The sequence below is a fragment of the Peromyscus eremicus genome, chromosome 1 (assembly GCF_949786415.1).
Source record: "Peromyscus eremicus chromosome 1, PerEre_H2_v1, whole genome shotgun sequence".
In the NCBI taxonomy this organism is placed as follows: domain Eukaryota; kingdom Metazoa; phylum Chordata; class Mammalia; order Rodentia; family Cricetidae; genus Peromyscus; species Peromyscus eremicus.
The window spans coordinates 99146947-99169301 of record NC_081416.1 but is presented as its reverse complement, the minus strand read 5'-3'; the positions used below and the strand labels follow the sequence as shown (position 1 = coordinate 99169301).

Here is a 22355-nt window from a genome sequence, read left to right as displayed (position 1 = left end):
GCCAAGTCCTTGCTTGTTTCTTTATAACCCATAGAACCCTCCCTGATTCAAGGAGTCTAGTCATGCCACGTGACCTTGAGACCCTCTCCGCTCCTCTGAGGACACTAGCCTTCCCATCTGTGATATGGGAGTGCCCGACTTAAGAGCTTTTCCTTCTTTTCCAGTCGACTACACGTTCTCTGGCTAAATGCTCTGTAATGGAGGGCCATTCACTCCTTTGCCTAGCAATTTTAGGTTCTTCCCACCTGCCCTCCTCCAATGGCATAGGCCTGGCACCTGCGGCCAGTGGTAAAGGGACTCATTCATGCTCAATTTCTCAGTGCACATTTAGCTGACGAGGAGGGAGGGTATCCGAGGGGAAGCAAAATCGGAATTCTCCTCGCTACCCTCTCCTCACTGCAAAGAATCCCACTGCGAGCGCAGCCCCCCTACTCCCGAGAAATCCCATACAAACGGTGCAGTCGCACACGCCGGGCTGGAGGCGGGGGGCGGCCTGTGGGCGTGCGTCGGCGCAGAACCCTCTCCCGCCCACGTGCGCGCTCCCGGGGGGGAGGCGCGCGCCCCCGCGGGCTGGCGGGAAGGCGCGCGGGAAGCCCCCAGCTGCCTTCTCCGTGTAGGGGGAGGGAGACTGGGCAGCGTCTGGAACGTTCCACTCGCAGAGAGAACCGGGGGAGGGGGGGAAATCTCCCGAGCCCCGCTCCCGTTTCCATCCTTCCCCTCCGCCGATCAAGCCATGAAGTCTCCCCCCCACCCGCTTCTCACACCGAGATCCGCAGCCCCGTGGCGCCGCCTCGCTCCCGCTGAAGCAGGCGGTGGCCAGAAGCGCTTCCCGCGGCCGCCGGAGCGGGGCGCTGTGGCGCGCGCCGGGGCCGGAAATTCCCGCGGCCTGAGTGGTTGGCGGAGCCCTAGCGGGGAGCGCAGCCCCGCCTTCCTCCTTCCCGGGCCGGGCGGGGGCGTTGGGCACCGCGAGGGCCTGGCTGCCCGAGTGGGTGGCGGTGTGAGGGGGGGGGCGGGCTGCCGCGTCAGCCAGCTGCAGCCGAGCCGCGGCAGGCGGCAAGCGCGGACCACGGCGGCCGCTCCTCCTCCGCCGCCCGGCGAGCCGCGAGCCCCGCAGCGCCCCCGCTCGCGGCCCCCGCCCCCCTGGCCGTCCCCGCCTCCTTCCCTCACACACCCCCCGGGCCGCCCGGGCCCCAGGCCTTCCCGGCGCTCCTCCTCCTTCTCTCCACACTCTGCTGCGACCCGGGTGCTGCCGCCGCCGTCCGCCAGCCTCGCTTGTCTCCGGGGCAAGTTCTTCTCCTCCTCAGGCTCTCCTTTCTCACACACACACACACACACACACACGCGCGCGCGCGCGCGCGCCCTGGCTCGCTGGGCCGCCCCCTTTTCTCCAGCCCTCCTCACCCTCCCAGTCCTTTAAACGCCGCCGTCGGGGGTGGGCGGAGGATTGATGTCCCTTCAGCATCATGCAGCCGCCGCCGAGGAAGGTAAGGGCGCCGCTGGCGGGGGGCTTTGGAGATTTGGGGTGGTGGTGGTGGTGCGTACAAAGAACGCGGCTGGGGAGACCGCTGCGCCCCCTCCCCCTTCCCGCAAGGGGCCGTGACCGCTCTCGCCTCTTGGCTTGTCACTGAGTTGCCGCCTGCTCCAGGCAGGGGGTCGCCTGTGAGGTGTCTTTCCGACGGAAGGGCGGCCGGTGCTTGTCCACTGCGCTGGGGAGGACACCCCCTCCCCCCTAGACACTCGCTGGAGTTTTTCGGGCATGCATATGTGTGTCTATCTGCATGGCAGTGCTGCCCAGTGCAAAGTGCATTCTCGGGGCTGCACGGAGGGCAGGCGGGGGAGCTCCTGTAGGTTTGCAGAGCCTTGTACGTGTAGGATTGTTTGGTCTGTGCCAGGTTCGAGCCCTCCAGTTGCTTGTCGACACCCCACCCATTGGCACATTTGCGCGCGCGCGCGCGGGGGGGGGTGTGTTGTTTCAAGTCTAGCCCCAAGATTTGGCCTGTTTTTCCCACGGGGCTGCGGAAAAGAAGTTGGTACGGTCACCGCCCTCCCACCCCAAGGGAAAGCAAATTAAGGATTGACGGGTCCTGCTCCCCACCCCCCCTCAGCCCCGCCTCCGGCTAAGGGGCCAGGGAAACGGTGGAGCTTCCAGTCTGAAAGCCAGAACCTGGCGATGCGTGGCTTGAGCACTACGGCTGGGGTTTGCATGGCCTGGGTGGCAGTGACGGGTGCTCTGGGGCTTGCCAGCAGCTTCCCCGCTGTGCCGCCCTTCTCTACCTTTCCCGGCCGCTAAGGCTGTGTCCTTGTCTTTTGAAATCTTTCAGATGAATACTAGATATCTACTCTGAGCAGTGGGTAGAGACAGTTATATCCTCCTCTCGTGGGCAAACATTGGCCACATGAGTAACTCATCGTCTCTGTTTCCTTTCCTTTCCCTTTCTTAATCTGGGTTTCTCCAGTTAACTCATTCCCCCACCCCTTTTCCCCTGCACGTGTACCCCACCTCTTATGTATCTTTGCTCTGGTGGCCAGGATTCCACCATAATCGCAAACCAATTGCAACCCCCGGGGTCCGGCGTGGCCGAGGAGGCTCCAGCCAGCTGGCTTTGGCGGTTCTCGCTGTTTGAAGTGGGGCTGCCACCTGGCCTTGCTTACTGGGTTAGTTTAAAAGCCCTGCATATGCTGGAAGGTCACTTTTGCGTTCTCCTTTGTGAGAAGGAGATTGTGATTTGATGCGCTGTCAGAGTGGAGGGCATCATTCTGAGGCGGTGTGCCTCCTTGCAGCCATTATGGAATATTTTATGTAGTTTATTCATGCATATTATTTCATGATTGTGTAAATTTCAGTCGCTAGGTGTTAGATACTGTATGATTTCTTTCATCTGTGCTCACTGCTCCTGATGGTTAATATTTGTATCTTTGGCAAGAAAGAAGGCAAAATGACAGTTTGCACTCTTTTAAACTGTAATTTTTATATTTCTGAATTTTTATTCAGTCCCTGTTTTAGATTCTTTGGCTAACTTTTTTCATTAATCATAGTTAATTAATAAAACTAGGTGGCAAATAATGAATTTTTTAGTCTTTAGGGAGAGGAAAACTGGAAGTATACGTTCTAACAAATACTGTTTTCTTAAGTAGTTTTTCTTGTTCAAATTGTAGTAAAAGCCTTCATAAATGCATGCTGTGTTTTAGGTGAAAGTTACACAGGAGCTGAAGAACATTCAAGGTGAGCAGATGACAAAACTTCAAGCCAAACACCAGGCGGAGTGTGACTTACTTGAAGATATGAGGTAAGATCACAGTAGAGCGTTGGAGAACCTCGGTATCTGCCGCTGAGGACCTTTGAGTCGCCAAGCCCCAGGATCTGATGATGGAATTTCCTTTTGGATTTCCTGCTTTCAGGCTGCAGAATTTTGACTCAGCTGGAAGTCAGAACTGGAACTAACACAGTGCGAGCTTTCCCTCAGTGTACACATGCTATTGAGAAATAAGGGCCTTAAGAGTCTGTCAGTTTGAAATGCAGCTGAAAATTCTTGCATCTTTTCACCAAGTTATTTATTGGCTTTAACAGTTCTACACAGACTTTTAAGCTGACATTTATGGTTAATGGTTAATATCTGGGATGAGCCAGTTACCCCAGATAATTTAACTGTTTGTTAAAACATGGCAAGTATAACTTTGTTTAAATGCACAATTCAGTGAGAACTAATTGTCATGTTTTATTAAAGCTACCTGTAGTCATAATCAAGGGAACTCTGAATCTAATAGGTAAGATATTGTGCTAACATTGTGAGAATGAGTGTTAGAGCTGAGCATAGGAAGATGGACATGGGGGTACAGATCTGGAATCTTAGTAATTCTAGCTCTCTGGAGGCTGAGGACAGAGGAGCACGAGTTCAGGGCCAGCCTGGACTTCAAAGGGAAACTCTTTTTCAAAAAAGAAAAAAAAAAAAAAGAGGATATTGTAAAAATGAGTAGAAAGGAATTATTTTATTAAAGGAATTGCCACTTTTTAAATTTTTGTTTTTTGAGACAGGATTTCTTTGTGTAGCTTTAGAACCTTTCCTGGAACTCACTCTGTAGCCTAGGCTGGCCTCAAACTCACAGAGATCTGCCTGTCTCTGCCTCACAAGTGCTGGCATTAAAGGCGTGCGCCACCACCGCTCAGCTTAAATTTTTTTATTTTTATGGGACAGGGTCTCTCTCTTGTAGTCCTGGCTATTCTGGAACTGACTGTGTAGACTAGGTTGGGTGGAACTCACAGAGATTATCCTGCCTCTGCCTCCCAGTGCTGGGATTAAAGTCCTTCACCACTTGGCTGGAGAGATGGCTCAGTAGTTAAGAGCACTGGCTTTTCTTCCAGAGGACCTGAGTTCAATTTCCAGTGCCTACATGGCAGCTCATAATTGTCTGTAACTTTTGTTTTAAGGAATCCAACATGCTCACACAGACATACATGCAGACAAAACACCAGTGTACATAAAACAAGTAAGTCATCAAAAAAAAAAAAAAAAATGTGCACCACCATGCCTGACCTGCCACCTGTAGTACAAGCTGACAGTTAAACAGATATGTTTGTAAAGGATAAAAGATGATTTGCATATTCAAATAGAGCAGCTCCAATTCTTACTCTTATAATACAGTTATCAAATTAGAATTAAAGTTGTAAATCATCAGTTGGCTATTTTTCCCATAGTATCCTAACATCATGTTCATGAAAAACATTACCATATATTGTTAAGATAAAATTATATATGTTTTGGATAGCTAAGCTATTTATGGCTGCAGGACTGGTGGGTGAGAGATTTGTCCTGACCGTGGGCCAGGCAGGACTGGAGAAAACTCCACTACAGCTCAAAGATTTTTAAAGAGGTTTTACTCATGCTTACTTCAGATACTTTTTATGAGCATTTCTTCTATACAAATGTCTTTTTAGGATTTCCAAGGCATATAAATGTTTTCATTCATTTTGAATATACCAGGGTTGCTTTTCTGACTGGAAAGAGCTCTATTTCAATTATGAATTTGTTTCTCTTTTAAAATAATTGTTTAGTATTTGTGTGTGTGTGTATGTTTGTATGTCTTTTTGTGTATATTCCATGTGTATGTAGGTACATGTGGAGACCAGAAAAGGGTGTTGAATCTCCTGGCGCTAGAGTTTCAGGCAGCTATAAGCCACCTGCTGTGGGTGCTGGGAAGTGACCTCAGGTCTTCTAGAAGATCAGGAAGTGCACTTAATCACTGAGGCATCTCTCCAACTTCTTGTTTGTCTTTTTATGTCCTTCTCTTTTGTTTTCTTCTTATGGTCTCATGGTGGGGGTATTTGCTTTTTTTTTTTTTAAAGATTTTATTTATTTATTATGTATACAGTGTTCTGTCTGCATGTATGTCTGCAGACCACAAGAGGGCACCAGATCTCATTATAGATGGTTGTGAGCCACCATGCGGATGCTGGGAATTGAACTCAGGACCTCTGCAAGAGCAGCCAGTTTAACCTCTGAGCCACCTCTCCAGCACCCAGGGAGTTTAAGTTGTACTGGTCATTGAACCCCAAGGCCTGGTATACATTAAGCATGTGCTGTATCACTAGGATACATTCATAGCTTCCACAAGTAAGGTTTTGTATTAAAAGATTACTCTGCATGATACTAAAACTTGATATTGTTAAAAATTCAGTTTTAGACATCTGTTAAGCCTACTAAGATATTTCATATACATCTCTAGATAAAAGAAGTGATCAATTTTTAGAAAGATTTCAGGAAGGAAAAGTTAGTGTGTAAGTAGAGATCATGAAGTCTCATTGATGGTGTCACCTGAGGACCTCTTGTTTTCACTGTTCTTTTTTTTGTTTGTACCATAGTGCAAGAGCTTAAGGTCAAGAGTCTGGACATTGTAGTTACTCAGTCTTGGATTTCTGTCTAAACTCTTTTTTTTTTTTTTTTTTTTTTAGACAGGGTTTCTCTGTGTAGCTTTGTACCTTTCCCGGAACTCACTCTAGCCCAGGCTGGCCTCGAAGTCAGATCCTCCTGCCTCTGCCTCCGAGTGCTTGGGATTAAAGGCATGTGCCACCACCGCCCGGCATGCCCAAACTCTTTTACTTATTATCCACACTGACTTTTGAAAATTGACTTAATCTTTCTAAATGTCAGTTTTCTCATTTGTAGAATGGGCAATAGTATTGTTCATCCTTATAGGCTATGCAGATCAAATGACAGTATATACAAATGCAGCATAATTCATTCAGGTTGATACAGGTTGTTGCTCCTGCTGTTGCTACTGTTTGAATTTTTTCTAATTCATCTGCTCTCCTTTGCATTATTATAGCAGTATTCTAATAGTCACAGCATTGTCTTCATGTTTTCCTTTCTTCAATCTCTCTTTAGTAGTATGTCTTCCACAGTGTGATTAGTTCCTCTTTCTGTGGCTGTCTAGATAAAGGCCCAATACCTTGTTATAGCATAATGGCTGCAGACCTTTTTTGGTTTGATTATTACCGTTTTATGTATTGTTTTTCCTTGGTCACTCAGGACATTTAATTATCTGTATACTCTATAGTTGTGGTTTTCTTCCTCCTCCTCTTTTTCTTTTTGGCATTTTCATGTAAGTTTTTGCTTTGGAGCCTGGACTGGCCGGGAATTTACTCTGTAGGTCAGATTGACCTTGAATTTGTGACCTATCAATCCATCTATCTGCTTCCTGAGGTCTGGGATTATAGGTTTCTCTGTGTAGCCTTGGCTGTCCTGGAACTTGTTCTATAGACCAGGCTAACCTCAAACTCTCAGAGATCTGCCTGCCTCTGCCTTCTGATTAAAGGTATGCACCACCACCACTGCCAGGCTGACCATGGTAACTCTTAAAAAAGAAAGCATTTAATTGGGCTGGCTTACAGTTTTAGAGGTTTAGTCCGTTGTCATCATGGTGGGGATCGTGGTGGCATCCAGACAGACATTGTACTGGAGAAGTAGTAGAAGTACTACATTTGGATCTACAGGCAGTTAGGGAGAGAGAGACACATACACAGAGCCTGGCTTGATCCTTTGAAATCTCAAAGCTCACCCCTAGTAATACACTTCCTCCAGCAAGGCCACACCTACTAATCCCTCCCAAATAGTGCCACTCTGTGATGACTAAGCATTCAAATATGTGAGCCTGTGGGGGCAATTTTTATTCAAACCATCACAATGTGCTTGTGTGTTCCTGTGCAGGTAGAGGTTGATGTTAGGTATTTTCTTCAGTTGTTTGCCATCTTGTTTATTTTCTGTGTAGGTATGTGGTGTGTGTGTGTGTCCCCGTGTGTGTATGAAGGCCAGAAGTTGTTGTCAGGTGTCTTTCTCAGTCATTTCCATTTCAATTATTGAGAGATAGGTTCTGTTCCTGAACCCCAAGATTACTGATTAGGCTAGTCTAAATAATCCATCTCTGGGATAACAGAAAAACTGCCAGGCCTTGTTGGCTTTTTTATGTGGGTGCTGGGAAACCTGAACTCTAGTCCTCATGACTGACAAGCACTTTATCCACTGAGCCATCTCCTTAGCCCTTCTCTATCTTATGTTTGATACAGGGTCTCTCACTGAACCTGGAACTCATTGATATAGCTTGACAGGCAGGCTGGCCAGCACACCCTAGGGATCTTCTTGCCTGTCACTTTTTAGGCAAACACCACCACATTCTGCTTTCACATGTGTGCTGGAGATCTGAACTCAGATCCTCATCTTTCACAGCCCCATAACTATTTTTGACATAAAGTATATCTTTATTATATGTAAAATGTATCTGGGCATGGTAGTTTATGCATGTAATCCCAGCACTTGGGAGACTGAGATAGGAGAATTGCCATGAGTTTGAGGCCACCCTGGGTTACAAAGCAAGTTTCAGACCAATTTATGCCACCAAGTGAGACCTTGTTTCAAAAAACCAAACCAAAATCAACCAAATAAATAAAAATTTAAATACAAGAGTCTGGTAGTGTACCAGGCATTAGCGGAATATTTTAAAGGAACCAATGCACTCTTTTTTTCACTCCCATATAATTGTAAGTAGCATATACCATTACTTGCTAAAACATGCTTTTAGGCCTCTCAGTCTTAGCGTCTGCGCTGGTTCAAAGATGCTTTTGGTTTGACTCATTTTGTGAAATAAAGTGATCATGCCATGTGTCACCAGATATTGTTACACAATTAAACTTCTACTTACACAGAACAGAAGTGCTGAAGATTTTTTTGTAGTTTCATGTAATAGGAAAAGCTCTATATTCCCTCTGTGGAAATATGATACCTTATTGAATGTGATAGTTGTGTCTATGAGTATCCTTAAGAATACATTTTAAGCTGGGCATGGTGGCGCATTTAATCCCAGCACTTAGAGGAAGAAAGCAGACAGGTCTCTGAGAGTATGAGGCTAGTCTGGTCTACATAGTGAGTTACAGGATAGTCAGGGCTATGTAGAGAGACCCTGTCTCAAAAAACAAATAAGCTCTGCTTGGCGGTTTACACCTTTAATCCTAGCATTTAGGAGGCAGAAGCAGGTGGATCTTTGTGAGTTCAAGGCCAGTCTGGTTTATACAGTGAGTTCTAGGATAGCCAGGGCAGTTACAGAGAAACCCTGTGTTGAAAAATCCAAAAACAACCAAACCAAACCAAACAAACAACCACAAACAAACAAACAAGAATACATTTTAAGACAGGCATGCTGTATTGTTACCATGCCTGTAATCCTATTATTTGGGAAGCAGAGGCAGGAGTATCTCGGTCAATTTGAGGCTGTCTTGATCTACAGAGTAGTCCCAGGTCAGCTAGGGTTACATAGTGAGACACTGTCTCAAATAAAACCAATATTGAAAAACTCAAGAAACAAAACAGGCATTTTTAAGAGCTGGATATGGTAGCACATATCTTTAATCTAAGCACTTGGGAGACTGAGGCAGGATTGCAGAAGTTTGAAGTCATTCTGGGCTACATAGTGAGTAATTCAAAACAACCCCAAAGCTTGTAAACCCCAAACAAACAAATCCACCTGGAGGCTGCCTGGGCCACACTGTTAAAAACTCGAAAAAGCAAAACCAGGGGCAGGAAAGATGGCTCAGTAAGAACACTTGCTGAATGGACCTGTGTTCCATTCTCAGCACCAGCATAGTGGATTATAACCTTTGGTAACTGCAATTCCAGTGGATCTAACACCCTCTCTGGCCATTGTGGGCACTGCATACATGTAATGCCCATACATTCAGGCAAAACACTCATAATATATATATTATATGATGAAAACAAATAAATCTTTAAAAACAAAACCAAACAGTGCATTTTACAGAAATGTTTAATTTCCGCAGGAAGAGCTAAGATGTGACTGTTTTTATGTTGTTTATAAACTCACTACAGCCTATAAAATACTTCAGATAAATAAGACAAGTTGTTCATCTGAGAAAAACAAAACAAGGACTGGATAGTTGGCTCAGCTGTTAAGAGTACTTGTCAATCTTGCAGAGGACCCAGCTTTGGTTTCCAGCACTCACACAATGGCTTACAACCATCTGGGACTCTAGTACCAGGGGATCCAGTGCACTCTTCTGACCTCCATGGGTACTGCATGCATGTGGTAAACATACATACATGCAGGTAAAACACTCAGACACATAAAACAAATAAATCTTAAAAACACAAAACCCCACTTCACTATAGGTTTGTCAGTTGGCTCAGCAGGTCGAGTCACTTGCTGCTAAGCTTGTTAGCAGGAGTTTGATCCCTGGGACCCATGTGGTGGAAAGAACCACTGCAAGTTGTCCTCTGACCATCACATGCCTGCCATGGAACTTGCAGGTGAGAGTAGATTGGTAGATTGGCTTGTAAGTTCACTTAGCATAAACAGGTAGCCATTTAGAAACGATAGGATTTAAGATGTGTCTTGTGAGCTGGGCATGGTGGCACTTGCCTTTAATCCACCACTCAGGAATCTGAGGCTGGCAGATCTCGGTGAGTATGAGGCCAGTTTGGTTTACACAGGGAGCTCTAGGCCGGCCAGCCAAGGTTACATAGTAAGACTCTGTCTTAGAAACCAAAATGAAAAAAAAAAAAAAATCTGCCGTGGGTAGAATTATGCTGTATAGGATGTTTTAAACCAGGTTCACCTAGGAGAGATGACTCAGCAGTTACGAGCACTGATAGAAGACGCAGGTTCTATTCCCTGCACCTATACTGAGGCTCACAACCATTTGTAACTCCTGTTCTGGGGGACATCTGTTGCCCTCTTAAGACCTCTCCAGGTCCAGCATGCATGTGGTATGCTTAAATTCAGGCAAAACACTCAAACACAAAATAAAATATATTTACTTAATTTTAAATAAATATTTTTAATTTAAAACCTTTAGAAAGTGTAAGGTTATGTGTGGCTTTTTAATATGCCATGTGATAAACACATTAGTAGATGTAACTCCATTATGCATCTTCAGGTTTTGGATACCTGTGAATTTGTTTAGAGATGAGTAGTATGGAAACTTTAATTTGATTTTCCTTTAATCCTGACTTCAGCTGTCATGATAATCTTGTTTTTCAGAGTGTCTCCCTATTTCCCTAAGCTAGTACAGAAGTAGCTCTGTATCAGCAGCAGGTGACTTTTGGTACACTGAAAGAGAAATCTCCAAGCAGTCACTTTAAGTAGTAGAATACAGTATTTCCTGCTCAAACACCAGTTTAGGCTTCTGGTTCTCTTTCTCCCTCTTTTCCCTCCAGTGTGAGTTGAGTCTGCGTAACAGTTTTTGGATTTTGGCGCATTTCAGTTTATTCAGTTTATTTATATTATAAAATCTCCCAAGTGGAAAAATTTTAAATTGTTTTTGAGATAGGGTCTTACACTATAGCCCAGGCTGGTCTTGAACTCCTGGTAGTCCTCCTGATTTTCCTCCCAATTGCTGGGATTCTAGGCATGTTTTTATCATGCCTGACTTCTTTTTCTTTCTAATATGAAGGAATGATGAATAGTAGCAATGCTTTTCTTTGTTTTTGTTTTTTGAATGGGTCTTTTTTTGTTTTGTTTTGTTTTTTTTTCGAGACAGGGTTTCTCTGTAGTTTTGGTGCCTGTCCTGGATCTCACTCTGTAGACCAGGCTGGCCTTGAACTCATAGAGATCCGCCTGGCTCTGCCTCCTGAGTGCTGGTATTAAAGGCATGCACCACCACCACCTGGCCCTTGAATGGGTCTTATTGAGCTTTTGAAATAGCTCAGTGGGTCATTCTGCTGAGCCTAATGACTTGAGTTCCATCCCTGACACTTAGATGTTGGAAGGAAAGACGAACTGTCCCAAGTCCAGGTTGGCCTGGGGCCTCCTTGTGTAGCTGAAGATGATGACCTTGACCTGATCATTCTGCCTCTGCCTCCTTAGTGCTGGCCTTCTAGACTTGCACACCATGCCCCATTTGTACAGATGACGTTTTTATGATGCTAAAAGAAGCTAAAGAGCAAACCTAAGATTCAATGAGATGTGAACAAGAGAATTTTATGCCAGATGTGGCTGGTTCCCACCACACTCCCTTCTTATCTTCTGGAATCTGAGGGGAGGAGGCCAATTAGGGCAGTCCTTTCCTTTGCTGTCCTCCCTTCTCATTTCTTTAGGGGTGGGTTTTTGAAAGTCACGTGTTAGGAGTGAAGTATGAAAAGGAAAGGGAACTCATTTGTTGTTAATCAAGGACATTCCATTCTTTGCAGAGATTTCATACTGATGCATTTCCTGTTGAAATTTACTGTCAACAGTGGACAAGCATACTTTACTTTTTGTTGTTGTTTTAAGACAGGATCTTCCTACATAGCCCTGGCCAGCCTGGTACTTGCTATGTGTATCAGGCCAGGCCAGGCCAGGCTTGCAGTGATTCTCTCACTTTTACCTCTTGAATGCTAGAATTACAGATATTTGCCACCATTCACAGCCTGTTTTTTTTTTTTTTTTTTTTCTTCCTGAGACAGGGTTTCTCTTTTTAAACACTCCTCTCCCAATCAATCCTGGAACTTGTTCTGTATATTCTATAGTCCAGGCTCTGGACTGCCTTTGCCTCCCAAGTGCTGGGATTAAAGACTTGTGCCACCACTACCATGTACCTATACACACTTGTTTCACTTTTTTTTTTCCTTAAAGGAATAAAGGCTCTTGCCACCATGCCTAACCACCTGAGTTTGATCCCAGGGACTGACATGGTAGAAGGAGGAAAAAGTGTGCTGTGGCTTTTTTTTAATTTGTAAAAAATTTACTTTACGTACATTGGTGTTTTACCTGCATATATGTCTGTGAGGGAGTCCAATCCCCTGGAACAGGGGTTACAGACAGTTGTGAGCTGCCATGCACTGCCTTATGGGTACTAGGAATTGAACCCCAGTCCTCTGGAAGAACAGCCAGTGCTCTTAACCACTGAGTTATCTCTCCAGCCCCCCACCTTTAAAATTTATTTTTGTTTATGTGCATTAGTGTTTTGCCTGCATGCATGTTTGTGTGAGGGTGTTAGATCTTGGAGTTATGGACAGTTGTTAGCTGCCATGTGAATGCTGAGCATTGAACCTGGGTCCTTTGGAAGAGCAATCAGTGCTCTTAACTGCTGAGCTATCTCTGTAGCCCCCCTGTTTTACTTTTTAAAAGTTTATTATTTACTTATTTTCTTCTCTGTTCTCCAAGGCCTCAGACCAAGTAAGTTTCTAAATACTAGAGCCTGTGTTCTTTCTTTTTTAGTGTGGTTTATCCATGTGATGTTAAATTAGAGTATACAGTTAAATAGAGTATATAGTTAAAAATAAAAACTATTTTTCTGCTGTGGAATGTCATTCTGTATGCTGTGAATGTATGTTACTCTGATTGGTTGATAAATAAAATGCTGATTGGCCAGTAGACAGGCAGGAAGTATAGGTGGGATAAACAGACAAGGAGAATTCTGGGAAGAGGAAGGCTGAGTCAGGACACATCAGTCAGACACAGGAAACAAGATGACAAGGAAGAACTGAGAAAAGATGGCAAGCCACATGGCTGAACATAGATAAGAATTATGAGTTAATTAAAGTGTAAGAGCTAGTCAGTAATAAGCCTGAGCTAATGGCCGAGCAGTTATAATTAATATAAGTCTCTGTGTGAGTACTTGGGAGATGCGAGTGGAAGAGATTTGTCCTGACCGCCAGCAGGCTGGGACACAGGAAAACTTATGACTACATTTTTCTAGTAAATGTTCTTAGGAGGTCATCATATGATATGGAGAAGAATTTTTGAATCATACTTGTTTATTTTATAGATGAAAGTGAAAACAGGAGATAAAATAGGTCATATTGTTGGGAATTTTTAATTTATAGACAATTTACATTTATCTTTTTAAAACCTTCATTTTTATTCTTTTTTTTTTGTTTTGTTTTTGTTTTTTTGAGACAGGGTTTCTCTGTGTAGTTTTGCACCTTTCCTGGAACTCTGTAGCCCAGGCTGGCCTCAAACTCACAGAGATTCCCCCCTGGTTCTGCCTCCCGAGTGCTGGGATTAAAGGCTTGGCCACCACCGCCCGGCTAATCTTTTATTTTTTTTATAGCCCATTTTTAAATTGGATTGTTCAGTATTTTGATGTCTAGTTTCTTGAGTTCTTTATATACTTTGGAGATCAGTCCTCTGTCACATGTGAGGTTGGTGAAGATCTTTTCCCATTCTGTAGGCTGTCTTTTTGTCTTACTGACTGTGTCTTTTGCCCTACAAAAGCTTCTCAGTTTCAAGAGGTCCCATTTATTAATTGTTGCCTTCAGTGTCTGTGCTACTGGTGTTATATTTAGGAAGTGCTCTCCTGTGCCATTGCGTTCAATAGTACTTCTTACTTTCTCTTCTATCCAGTTCAGTGTAACTAGATTTATGTTGAGGTCTTAGATCCACTTGGACTTGAGTTTTGTGCATGGTGACAGATATGGATCTATTTGTAATCTTTTACATGTTGACATCCAGTTATGTCAGCACCATTTGTTGAAGATACTTTCTTTTTTCCATTGTATAGTTTTGGCTTCTTTGTCAAAAAACAGGTGTTCATATGTGTGCTGATTAATGTTAGGGTCTTCAATTCGATTCCATTGGTCCGTATGTCTAAACCTTTTATTTTTTTTTAAGGTTGATTAATTTTATAATTCTTATGTGTGAGTATTTTGCCAACATGTATGTCTGTGTACCACATGAGTGCCTAGTGCCTGCAAAGATCAGAAGAGGGCTTTACCTCCTCTGGGACTAGAGTTACACACGGTTGGTTGCTAGTCATTATGTGGATGCTGGGATGGAATGTGGGTCCTTTGAAAGAGCAACAAGTACTCTTAAGTGCTGAGCCATCTCTCCAGTCCTGCAGTATCTTTTTTATCTGTGTCTCTCAAATTTTAATCTAAGAAAATCATCATGGGTCCTGTCCAGGTATTTTTCCTGTCAGTTATGCATTATTAACCCATTTTCTTTCTTTTTTTTTTCACTAATTGAGCTGTTCTCCCCCCTCCCTGCGCCAGAGATTGAATATACTAGGCAAGTGCACTACTGTGGGGCTATAAATCCCAGTGAGGTAATTCTTGTGTGTGGTATACTTTGTGGATGGCTAAAGTAATGCAAAAATAAGGACTTTGAAGGTAGAACAGAGATTTTAGCTTAATGTGTGCCACTTAATTGACTAGGTAATGTTGGACAAGTTACAAAGCTTTTCTCAGTCTTTTGTCTTATATATGTGAGGAAAAATCAGTGTTTACCTTTTTGCTGTAATTAAATAAGATGTGAAATGCCAAGCAGGTATTCAGTTTTGGTAGCTCCTCTTATAGTTGGAAATTGAAGTTTGGGAAGAAAGTATTAAGGTGACAAAAGAAGTTGTATTTCATCAATTATAAGAAACACTTTCTCTGACACTTAAAAAAAATTTATTTATTATGTATACAAGTATTCTATCTGCATGTATGCAGGCAGGCCAGAAGAGTGCACCAGATCTAACTACAGATGGTTATGAGCCGCCATGTAGTTGCTGGGAATTGAACTCAGGACCTCTGGAAGAGCAGCCACTGCTCTTAACCTCTGAGCCAACTCTCTAGCCCCATCTCTTATATTTTCCTAAGATGCAACTTTATTGTGATGTAGTTGGCTGTGCTTTAGTTGTCATTGTCTGTTAGTGCACATAGTGGTGGAATAGGTATCTACAGGTTTGAATGAAAATCCCAGATAATGGTTGGAATAGAAATGTTGTATCCAATGGGCTTTTGATGTTCATAATATAATACTATGTGGTAAAACAGGTTCTTTTACTGATTTAAGAAAGTCATTTAGAACTGGGTATGATGGCTTGTATCTTTAGTCTCAGTACTCAGGAGGCTGAGGCTAGAGGATCCCTGTGATTTTGAGTCTCCAGAATCCAAAGAGCTAGGTGAGGTGGTGTGCACTTGTAATCTTAGCACCATGCAGTCAGATATAGGTAAGTCAGTGGGACTCCCTGGCCAGCCAGCCTAGCCAAATTGTCAAGCCCCCAGACCAGTGAGAGACCCTGTCCCAAAAGATAAAGTGGAAAGCTACTGAAGAATGACACCAGAGGTTGTCCTAGCCTTCACATGCATGTGTGCTCATGTGCATGCCTGTCCCCATGTTAACACATACATATATGCAATTAAGAAGTGACCCAGCCAGGCGGTGATGGCTCACGCCTTTAATCCCAGCACTCGGGAGGCAGAGGCAGGCGGATCTTTGTAAGTTCGAGGCCAGCCTGGTCTACGGAGTGAGATCCAGGAAAGGTACAAAGCTGCACAGAGAAACCCTGTCTCGAAACCCCTCCCCCCAAAAAAGTGACCCAATCAGAATATAATATATATCTCTGTGTGTGTGTGTGTGTGTGTGTGTGTGTGTATGTGTATGAAACTGCCAAAGAATAAATTTAATAAAAAAAGTGATTCAGAAGAGTTCAACTGAGAATGTGAGCAATTTACCAATTTGTTTCTTTTGTTACACACATAAGAATTCATTACATCATAAAAATATGACTATAAGTTTAAAAGAACTCTCTTTTTTTTTTTTTTTTTTTTGGTTTTTCGAGATAGGGTTTCTCTGTGTAGCTTTTGGAGCCTGTCCTGGAACTTACTTTGTAGACCAGGCTGGCCTCGAACTCAGATTCATGTGCCTCTGCCTCCCGAATGCTAGGATTAAAGGCATGTGCCACTACCACCTGGCCTAAAAGAACTCTGTAGCTAGAGTTTTCCTGCCTGGCCCACCTTAGGACAAATCTCTCTCACCTGCCAGACCCACAGCCGCTCAGACCCGACTAAGTAAACACAGAGACTTATATTGGTTACAAACTGTATGGCCGTGGCAGGCTTCTTGCTAACTGTTCTTACAGCTTAAATTAATCCATTTCTATAAATCTATACCTTGACACATGGCTCGTGGCTTACTGGGATCTTCACATGCGGCTTGTCATGGTGGCGGCTGGCAGTGTCTCTCTCACTCAGCTTCCTGTTCTCTCAATTCTCCTCTCTGTTAGTCCCACCTATACTTCCTGCCTGGCCACTGGCCAATCAGTGATTTATTTATTGACCAATCAGCAACACATTTGACATACAGACCATCCCACAGCAGAACTCTCTTAATAAGTGTAAATATAAGCCCCAAGTGATTAAGATGATCAAGTGTTACATCAATTTTACCAGCAATTTTTTTCTTTTTTTGTGGTTTATTTATTTACTTATTTATTTTCAGCAGATTTAATTCACTTAATTTTTCTTGTATAAAACCCTTATGTGGTGGCCACAGCTGGAGCCTGGGTCCTCTGAACAGACACTCTGGTGTGGGTTTTCACAAGATGGTCAGTGAATTCCTGATAAGGAGATTTGGTGAACACAGTCTCTTTCCAGAGGTCGGGGGTCAGGTAGCTGTAGGTCTTGGAGATGGCATCAAAGGTGGCCTTGACAAAGTTGCCCAGGGTGGCAGTGCAGCCCCTGGCTGATATGTAGCAGTCATCAATACCGGCCATCATCAGTAATTTCTTAGGCATAGGAGCAGAGACGATGCCAGTGCCTCTGGGGGCAGGGATGAGACGCACCAACACAGAGCCACAGCGGCCTGTCACTTTGCACGGCACAGTGTGGGGCTTGCCAATATTGTTCCTCCAGTAGCCTCTCTGCATAGGGACAATGGACAGCTTGGCCAAGATGATGGCCCCTCGGATGGCAGTGGCTACTTCCTTGGAGCACTTAACACCAAGACCAACATGACCATTGTAGTCCCCAATAGCGACAAAAGCCTTGAACCTGGTCCGCTGGCCAGCCCGAGTCTGCTTCTACACTGGCATGATCTTTAGAACCTCATCCTTTAGGGATGCGCCCAGGAAAAAGTCAATGATCTCGGATTTCTTAATGGGAAGGGAGAACAGGTAGATCTTCTCCAGGGACTTGATCTTCATGTCCTTAACCAGGCTGCCCAGCTTGGTGGATCCACTCCTTGTCTTCAGCTTTACCTCCACGAGCCCCGCGGCCTCGACCATGACCGCGGCCCCTTAAGGCTGCTGCCGAATCCTCCACAGAAGCCGCCGAGGCCTCCTAGTCTCGGCCCCCAGGTCCTCAGGGCCCTCCCGCTGCACCGGTGTCAGTGTCGTCTGCCATTTGGTGTTTTCCCGAAGAAGCAGCAGCTGTGGTTTATTTATTTATGCATATGAGTGCTGTATTTGGAGGTATGTCTGCATGACAGAACAACGCATCAGATCCCATTATAGATGGGTGTGAGCCACTGTGTGACTTCTGGGAATTGAACTCAGGACTTCTGGAAGAGCAGCCAGTGCTCTTAACCACTAAGCCATCTCTCCAGCCCTGCAAAAATTTTTTCTTAATGAGAAATAAAATAACATGTCATGCAATCATTGGTGTTTAGATATCCTGTAAATTAGTAGTAGAGTATCAGCTTCTGGAATCAAATGCTTTGTTCATTCACCAGTCAGTATTGCTTCTCATTCAGATCTCTTTCAGACTAAAATGAACAAGTTATGTAATTCCTGAGAGGGAAATTTTCTTTTTTTAATATGTGGACTGTAAGGAAAAGATCAAATAGAAGAGAGGAAAAATGATTTAATTTTTAAAGTAACATAGTTAACTATATATATTAGAGTTCTGTAGGGGAACAGAACTTATAGAGTGAATCTGTATCTTATCTATCATCTGTACCTGTCTGTCTGTCTATCTAGAGAGAAAGGGGATTTATTAGAATGGCTTATTGGCTGTTGGTTCAGCTAGTCTGACAATGACTGTCTACTATTGGAAGGTGCAAGAATCTCAGTAGTTGTTCAGTCCATGAGACTGGATGTCTCAGCTGGCTCTAAGGCCAGGCCAGTAAAGGAATAGATTTGCCAGAAAAAGAGAGAACATGAGCTAGCAAAGAGTGAAGAGTTTTCCTCTCTCTCTCTCTCTCATGTCCTTTATTTATTTAATTTAATTTATTTATTTATATATTTTTAAGATTTATTTATGTGCTCTGTCTGCATGTATGCCTGCAGGCCAGAAGAGGGCACCATGCCTCATTACAGATGGTTGTGAGCCACCATGTGGGTGCTGGGAATTGAATTCAGGACCTCTGGAAGAACAGCCAGTGCTCTTAATTGCTGAGCCATCTCTCCAGCCCCTTCTCATGTCCTTTATATAGGCTGTCACCAGGAAGTATGGCCCAGATTAAAGGTGGAGCTTTCTACCTCAAGCGATTTGTATAAAAGTAGGGTTCCCACTGTAAATGATTTAATTAAAAAAAAAAAAAAAAGGCCTCGTAGGTGTACCTAGCTGTTTGGGTTTTATTTAATTCCAGATGTTGTAAAGTTGACAACCAAGAATGGCCATCACACTAAATAAATTTAAATACATGCTTTCAAATTACGGTCAGTCATGTAGGGAGGAGTCTAAAAAGAAGATATAACTAGCAGAAGAGGATATGCAGTTTGAAAGGGCTATTTAATAAAGCTTTTTTTTGGGTCACTGACTACTGCTTATTTGACAAAGAGCCAAGGTTTTAATAATGCCTCTTCCTATTGCTTTTTAATGGCTTACTAACTTAGAAGACATTACTCATAGATCTTTATCTGTTTCTAAAATTTAAAGATTCAGTTCTTTAGATTTTTGGATAAGACCATCATTGGAGCTTAATAATTTAGACTTGAATGAAGATTTCTCTCCCAAGCCAAAGGGAATAAAACTAAGAGTTAGTAAATTTGTTCATCACTAGGATTAAGCATAGATGTGTGTTGAGTAATTTTGGGAGCACTTTTCCGTGACTTGATCCTTTAGGCACACACAAATGAGGATGAAGGTGATCTCTGTTGGTGGGGCAGAGTTAGAGACTGTACCAAGCACTATACCATTGTACTACCAGCCCTACTGCTTAGTCTTCTATTAAATATAGGACTTTGGACACAAGTCACTTAACTGAGTCTCATATTTCTTGTCTGTAATAATTATAATACTTTACAGGTTATTTTGATAATTAAAGTAATACATGCAAAATATCTCTTGTACAGTGTATGTAATATAATATATTCTTTACAAATCTATGTGAGTTGTAGTTTGGTTAAGCAATTGGTAACATCAGTTGAAATGATGGTCTGTGACTATTCTCTAAAGAGTTAATTTGTGGATTGAGAACTGTAATGGACCCAAAGATAAACTGTTCCAGTGATACCAAAACCTCTTTAACTAGAATCAGTGGTTCTGGGTACTGTAATTATTATTATTATTATTGTTATTATTATTATTGGAGACAGGGTTTCTCTGTGTATCCATGGCTGTTCTCTCTGTAGACCAGGTTGGCCTTGAACTTAGAGGTCCGCCTGCCTCTGCCTCCCAAGTGCTAGGACCAAAGGCATGCGCCACCACACCCAGCTCTCCTGTTATAATTTAATAAGATAATATGAAGTAGGAGGAAAGACAATTTCTTTTTTTTTCTTTTTTTGGATTTTCGAGACAGGGTTTCTCTGTGTAGCTTTGTGCCATCCCTGGAACTCACTCTGTAGCCCAGGCTGGCCTCGAACTCACAGAGATCCCCCTGCCTCTGACTCTGCTGGGACTAAAGAGGTGCGCCACTACCGCCCGGCGACAATTTCTTCCTCTGCAGTTGATGCATTTGTTGTTGTCTCCCTGAACCTCCTCATCCCAGGTTTTCCTTCTTTCCTTCCACTCATGAAAAGTTTTAACTAAAATATTCCAGTAGACTTTGCATGATATCTCATTGGCCAAATTTGTTTCACGTGTCCATTCTTGTCCTTCTGCATGGTGGCTGAGAATGTGACCATCTTAGATTGGGTCTTTGCCAAGAGATAAGGTAATGATGACAGTGACAGGGCTTTCATTACATAACTGTTTTGCCCAGTTTGCTGCTGGGCAAAATGGGTCACAGGGATTCATTTCCAATTTACTGTTATTGATTTCTATAGAAGTATTAATGTATTGGAGTTAGAATACCAGGGACATTGCTGGAATTCCAGTTGTCTCATGTAGGTTGTGAATCACAGATTCCATGTAAACTGTGTCTATTCCCAACTCCCTTTGAATTCATTATCTTAAGTTAAGAGAAGGGTTTTATATTTGCCCTACATAATGGCCGATAAGCCATTTGGCTCTTAGGGATCCTTTTTTAGGAATATAGGAGTGGTTAAAATTTTTGCCACTTCTGGAACATTGACAGTTCACAGAAATGTCGATCTAAGAGCCCCGTAGGCAAGTTTATTTTATTCACTTCCTTTTACTTCTTAAGTGAGAGGTTAGTGAAGTGGCTGTACAGAAAGTCAGGAAAGACAAATACGAGCTAGAACTGACCCTGTCTGGATCATTTCCCCTTCACTAACAGGACTGACAGTTCAGTCTTGAAGGATAGAGTGTGAAGGAGTGTTTTACCTGAGGAGGCCTGTGGTGGCAGGTTGGTGTTTTCCTTTATAAGTCCTTGAAATACCCATTTGAACCTGCAGTTGTCATTCTGTGCCGTTTTGTCAGTCTCAGGATGACATGAGCACCTGCTCCTTTTCAGTGACCGATATAGCCGAGCACAGAACTTTTTATTCTGTGGACTAATCGCTGATACCTTATTTTACTTCAGTATGTTGCTTGGGCATGCTTTATTTTAATGTTCCATTTGATCTCCTTTTTGGCATTTATGTATGAATCTCGTCACCCAGATGTTTTTTGTTTTGTGAGCTTTGAAATAAAATAATCCCAATTCAAAAGAAAATGTTGCCGGGCGGTGGTGGCGCACGCCTTTAATGCCAGCACTCGGGAGGCAGAGCCAGGCGGATCTCTGTGAGTTCGAGGCCAGCCTGGGCTACTAAGTGAGTTCCAGGAAAGGCGCAAAGCTACACAGAGAAACCCTGTCTCGAAAAACCAAAGAAAAAAGAAAAAAGAAAATGTTATTTTTGGTATCATGAAATAAGTATTACTATATCTGTGGTTCCAAGGAAACAGTTGGAGTATGTCCTCTGGATTATATTTTAGTGATACTTGTTTTTCTTCTCTGATGGTTAGAAGGTGGGAGAGTCAGCAGAGACTCTGTTGTATATCCTTTTCTCTATGTTTTGAATTTTGAACTGGATGAATATTACCTACTATCCAAATTAAAACTGAGTGACCTAGTAATATTGGTAAATGTTTTACTGCATGTCTATTAAACATAATATTCCTTGAATATTTGTAGCAGTTATTGCTGAAATGTAACCTTTGGCATCTAATTAGTATAAGTGAAGTTATTTTCTTTCATTCTAGTAAAGTAAGTTCTTTCCTTCTTTCCTTCCTTCCTAAGTTCAACTGGCTTTGAACTTGTGGCAGTCCTGAGCCTACCTCCCAAGTGTGGGGGTTTCAAGTGTGTGTTGCCATGCTGGGCTAATAGTTACTAAAAATTTAAATTATGTTTACCTATTTATTTTTCCCATTTTTTGTGTATGGTGTGCATGTGTATGTATGTACTTTTTTGCATGTATATGATTGCATGTGTATTTGAGGATGAGGATGTGTGAACATGTACATGTGTGAGCATGCATGTGGAGGCCCAGTGTTAATGATGGAAACCATCCTTGATTGTTCTTCTACCTTATTCTTTGAGGCAGAGTCTCTCAGTCAAACCCACAGCTGGCTTATGTGGCTTGTCTTGCAAGCCAGTGTACTCTAGACATCTCTTATCTCTCTGCCTTCTGGGTCTAGAATTCCCTCTTCTGTTTACATGGTTTTCTGGAGATCCAAACTCTGATCCTTACACTCACTCAGCAAACACTTTAACTGCTGAACCATCTTCTAAGCCCCTACATTTATTTGTTTTTTTTTTTAAATTTATTTGTCGTGTGTACATGTGTGTACATATGTGTTCATGAACAAATACATGATAGTATGCATATAGAAGTCAGATGACAA

At 43.2% G+C, this 22355-nt stretch overlaps 1 protein-coding gene and 1 pseudogene across 1 annotated transcript in view; one reads left to right on the top strand and one right to left on the bottom strand.

Moving 5' to 3' along the window:
* Positions 1 to 1336: 1336 nt before the first annotated feature.
* The window catches only part of Fchsd2 (FCH and double SH3 domains 2), a 212099-nt gene continuing 191080 nt past the window's right edge, over positions 1337 to 22355 (top strand). The window contains exons 1-2 of the mRNA XM_059270348.1: positions 1337 to 1484; positions 3190 to 3287. Of these exons, the coding sequence (XP_059126331.1) occupies positions 1464 to 1484; positions 3190 to 3287 (119 nt within the window). The 5' untranslated portion in view covers positions 1337 to 1463. The remainder of the gene's footprint in view (positions 1485 to 3189; positions 3288 to 22355) is intronic.
* LOC131916809 (small ribosomal subunit protein uS5-like) lies at positions 16713 to 17591 on the bottom strand (annotated as a pseudogene).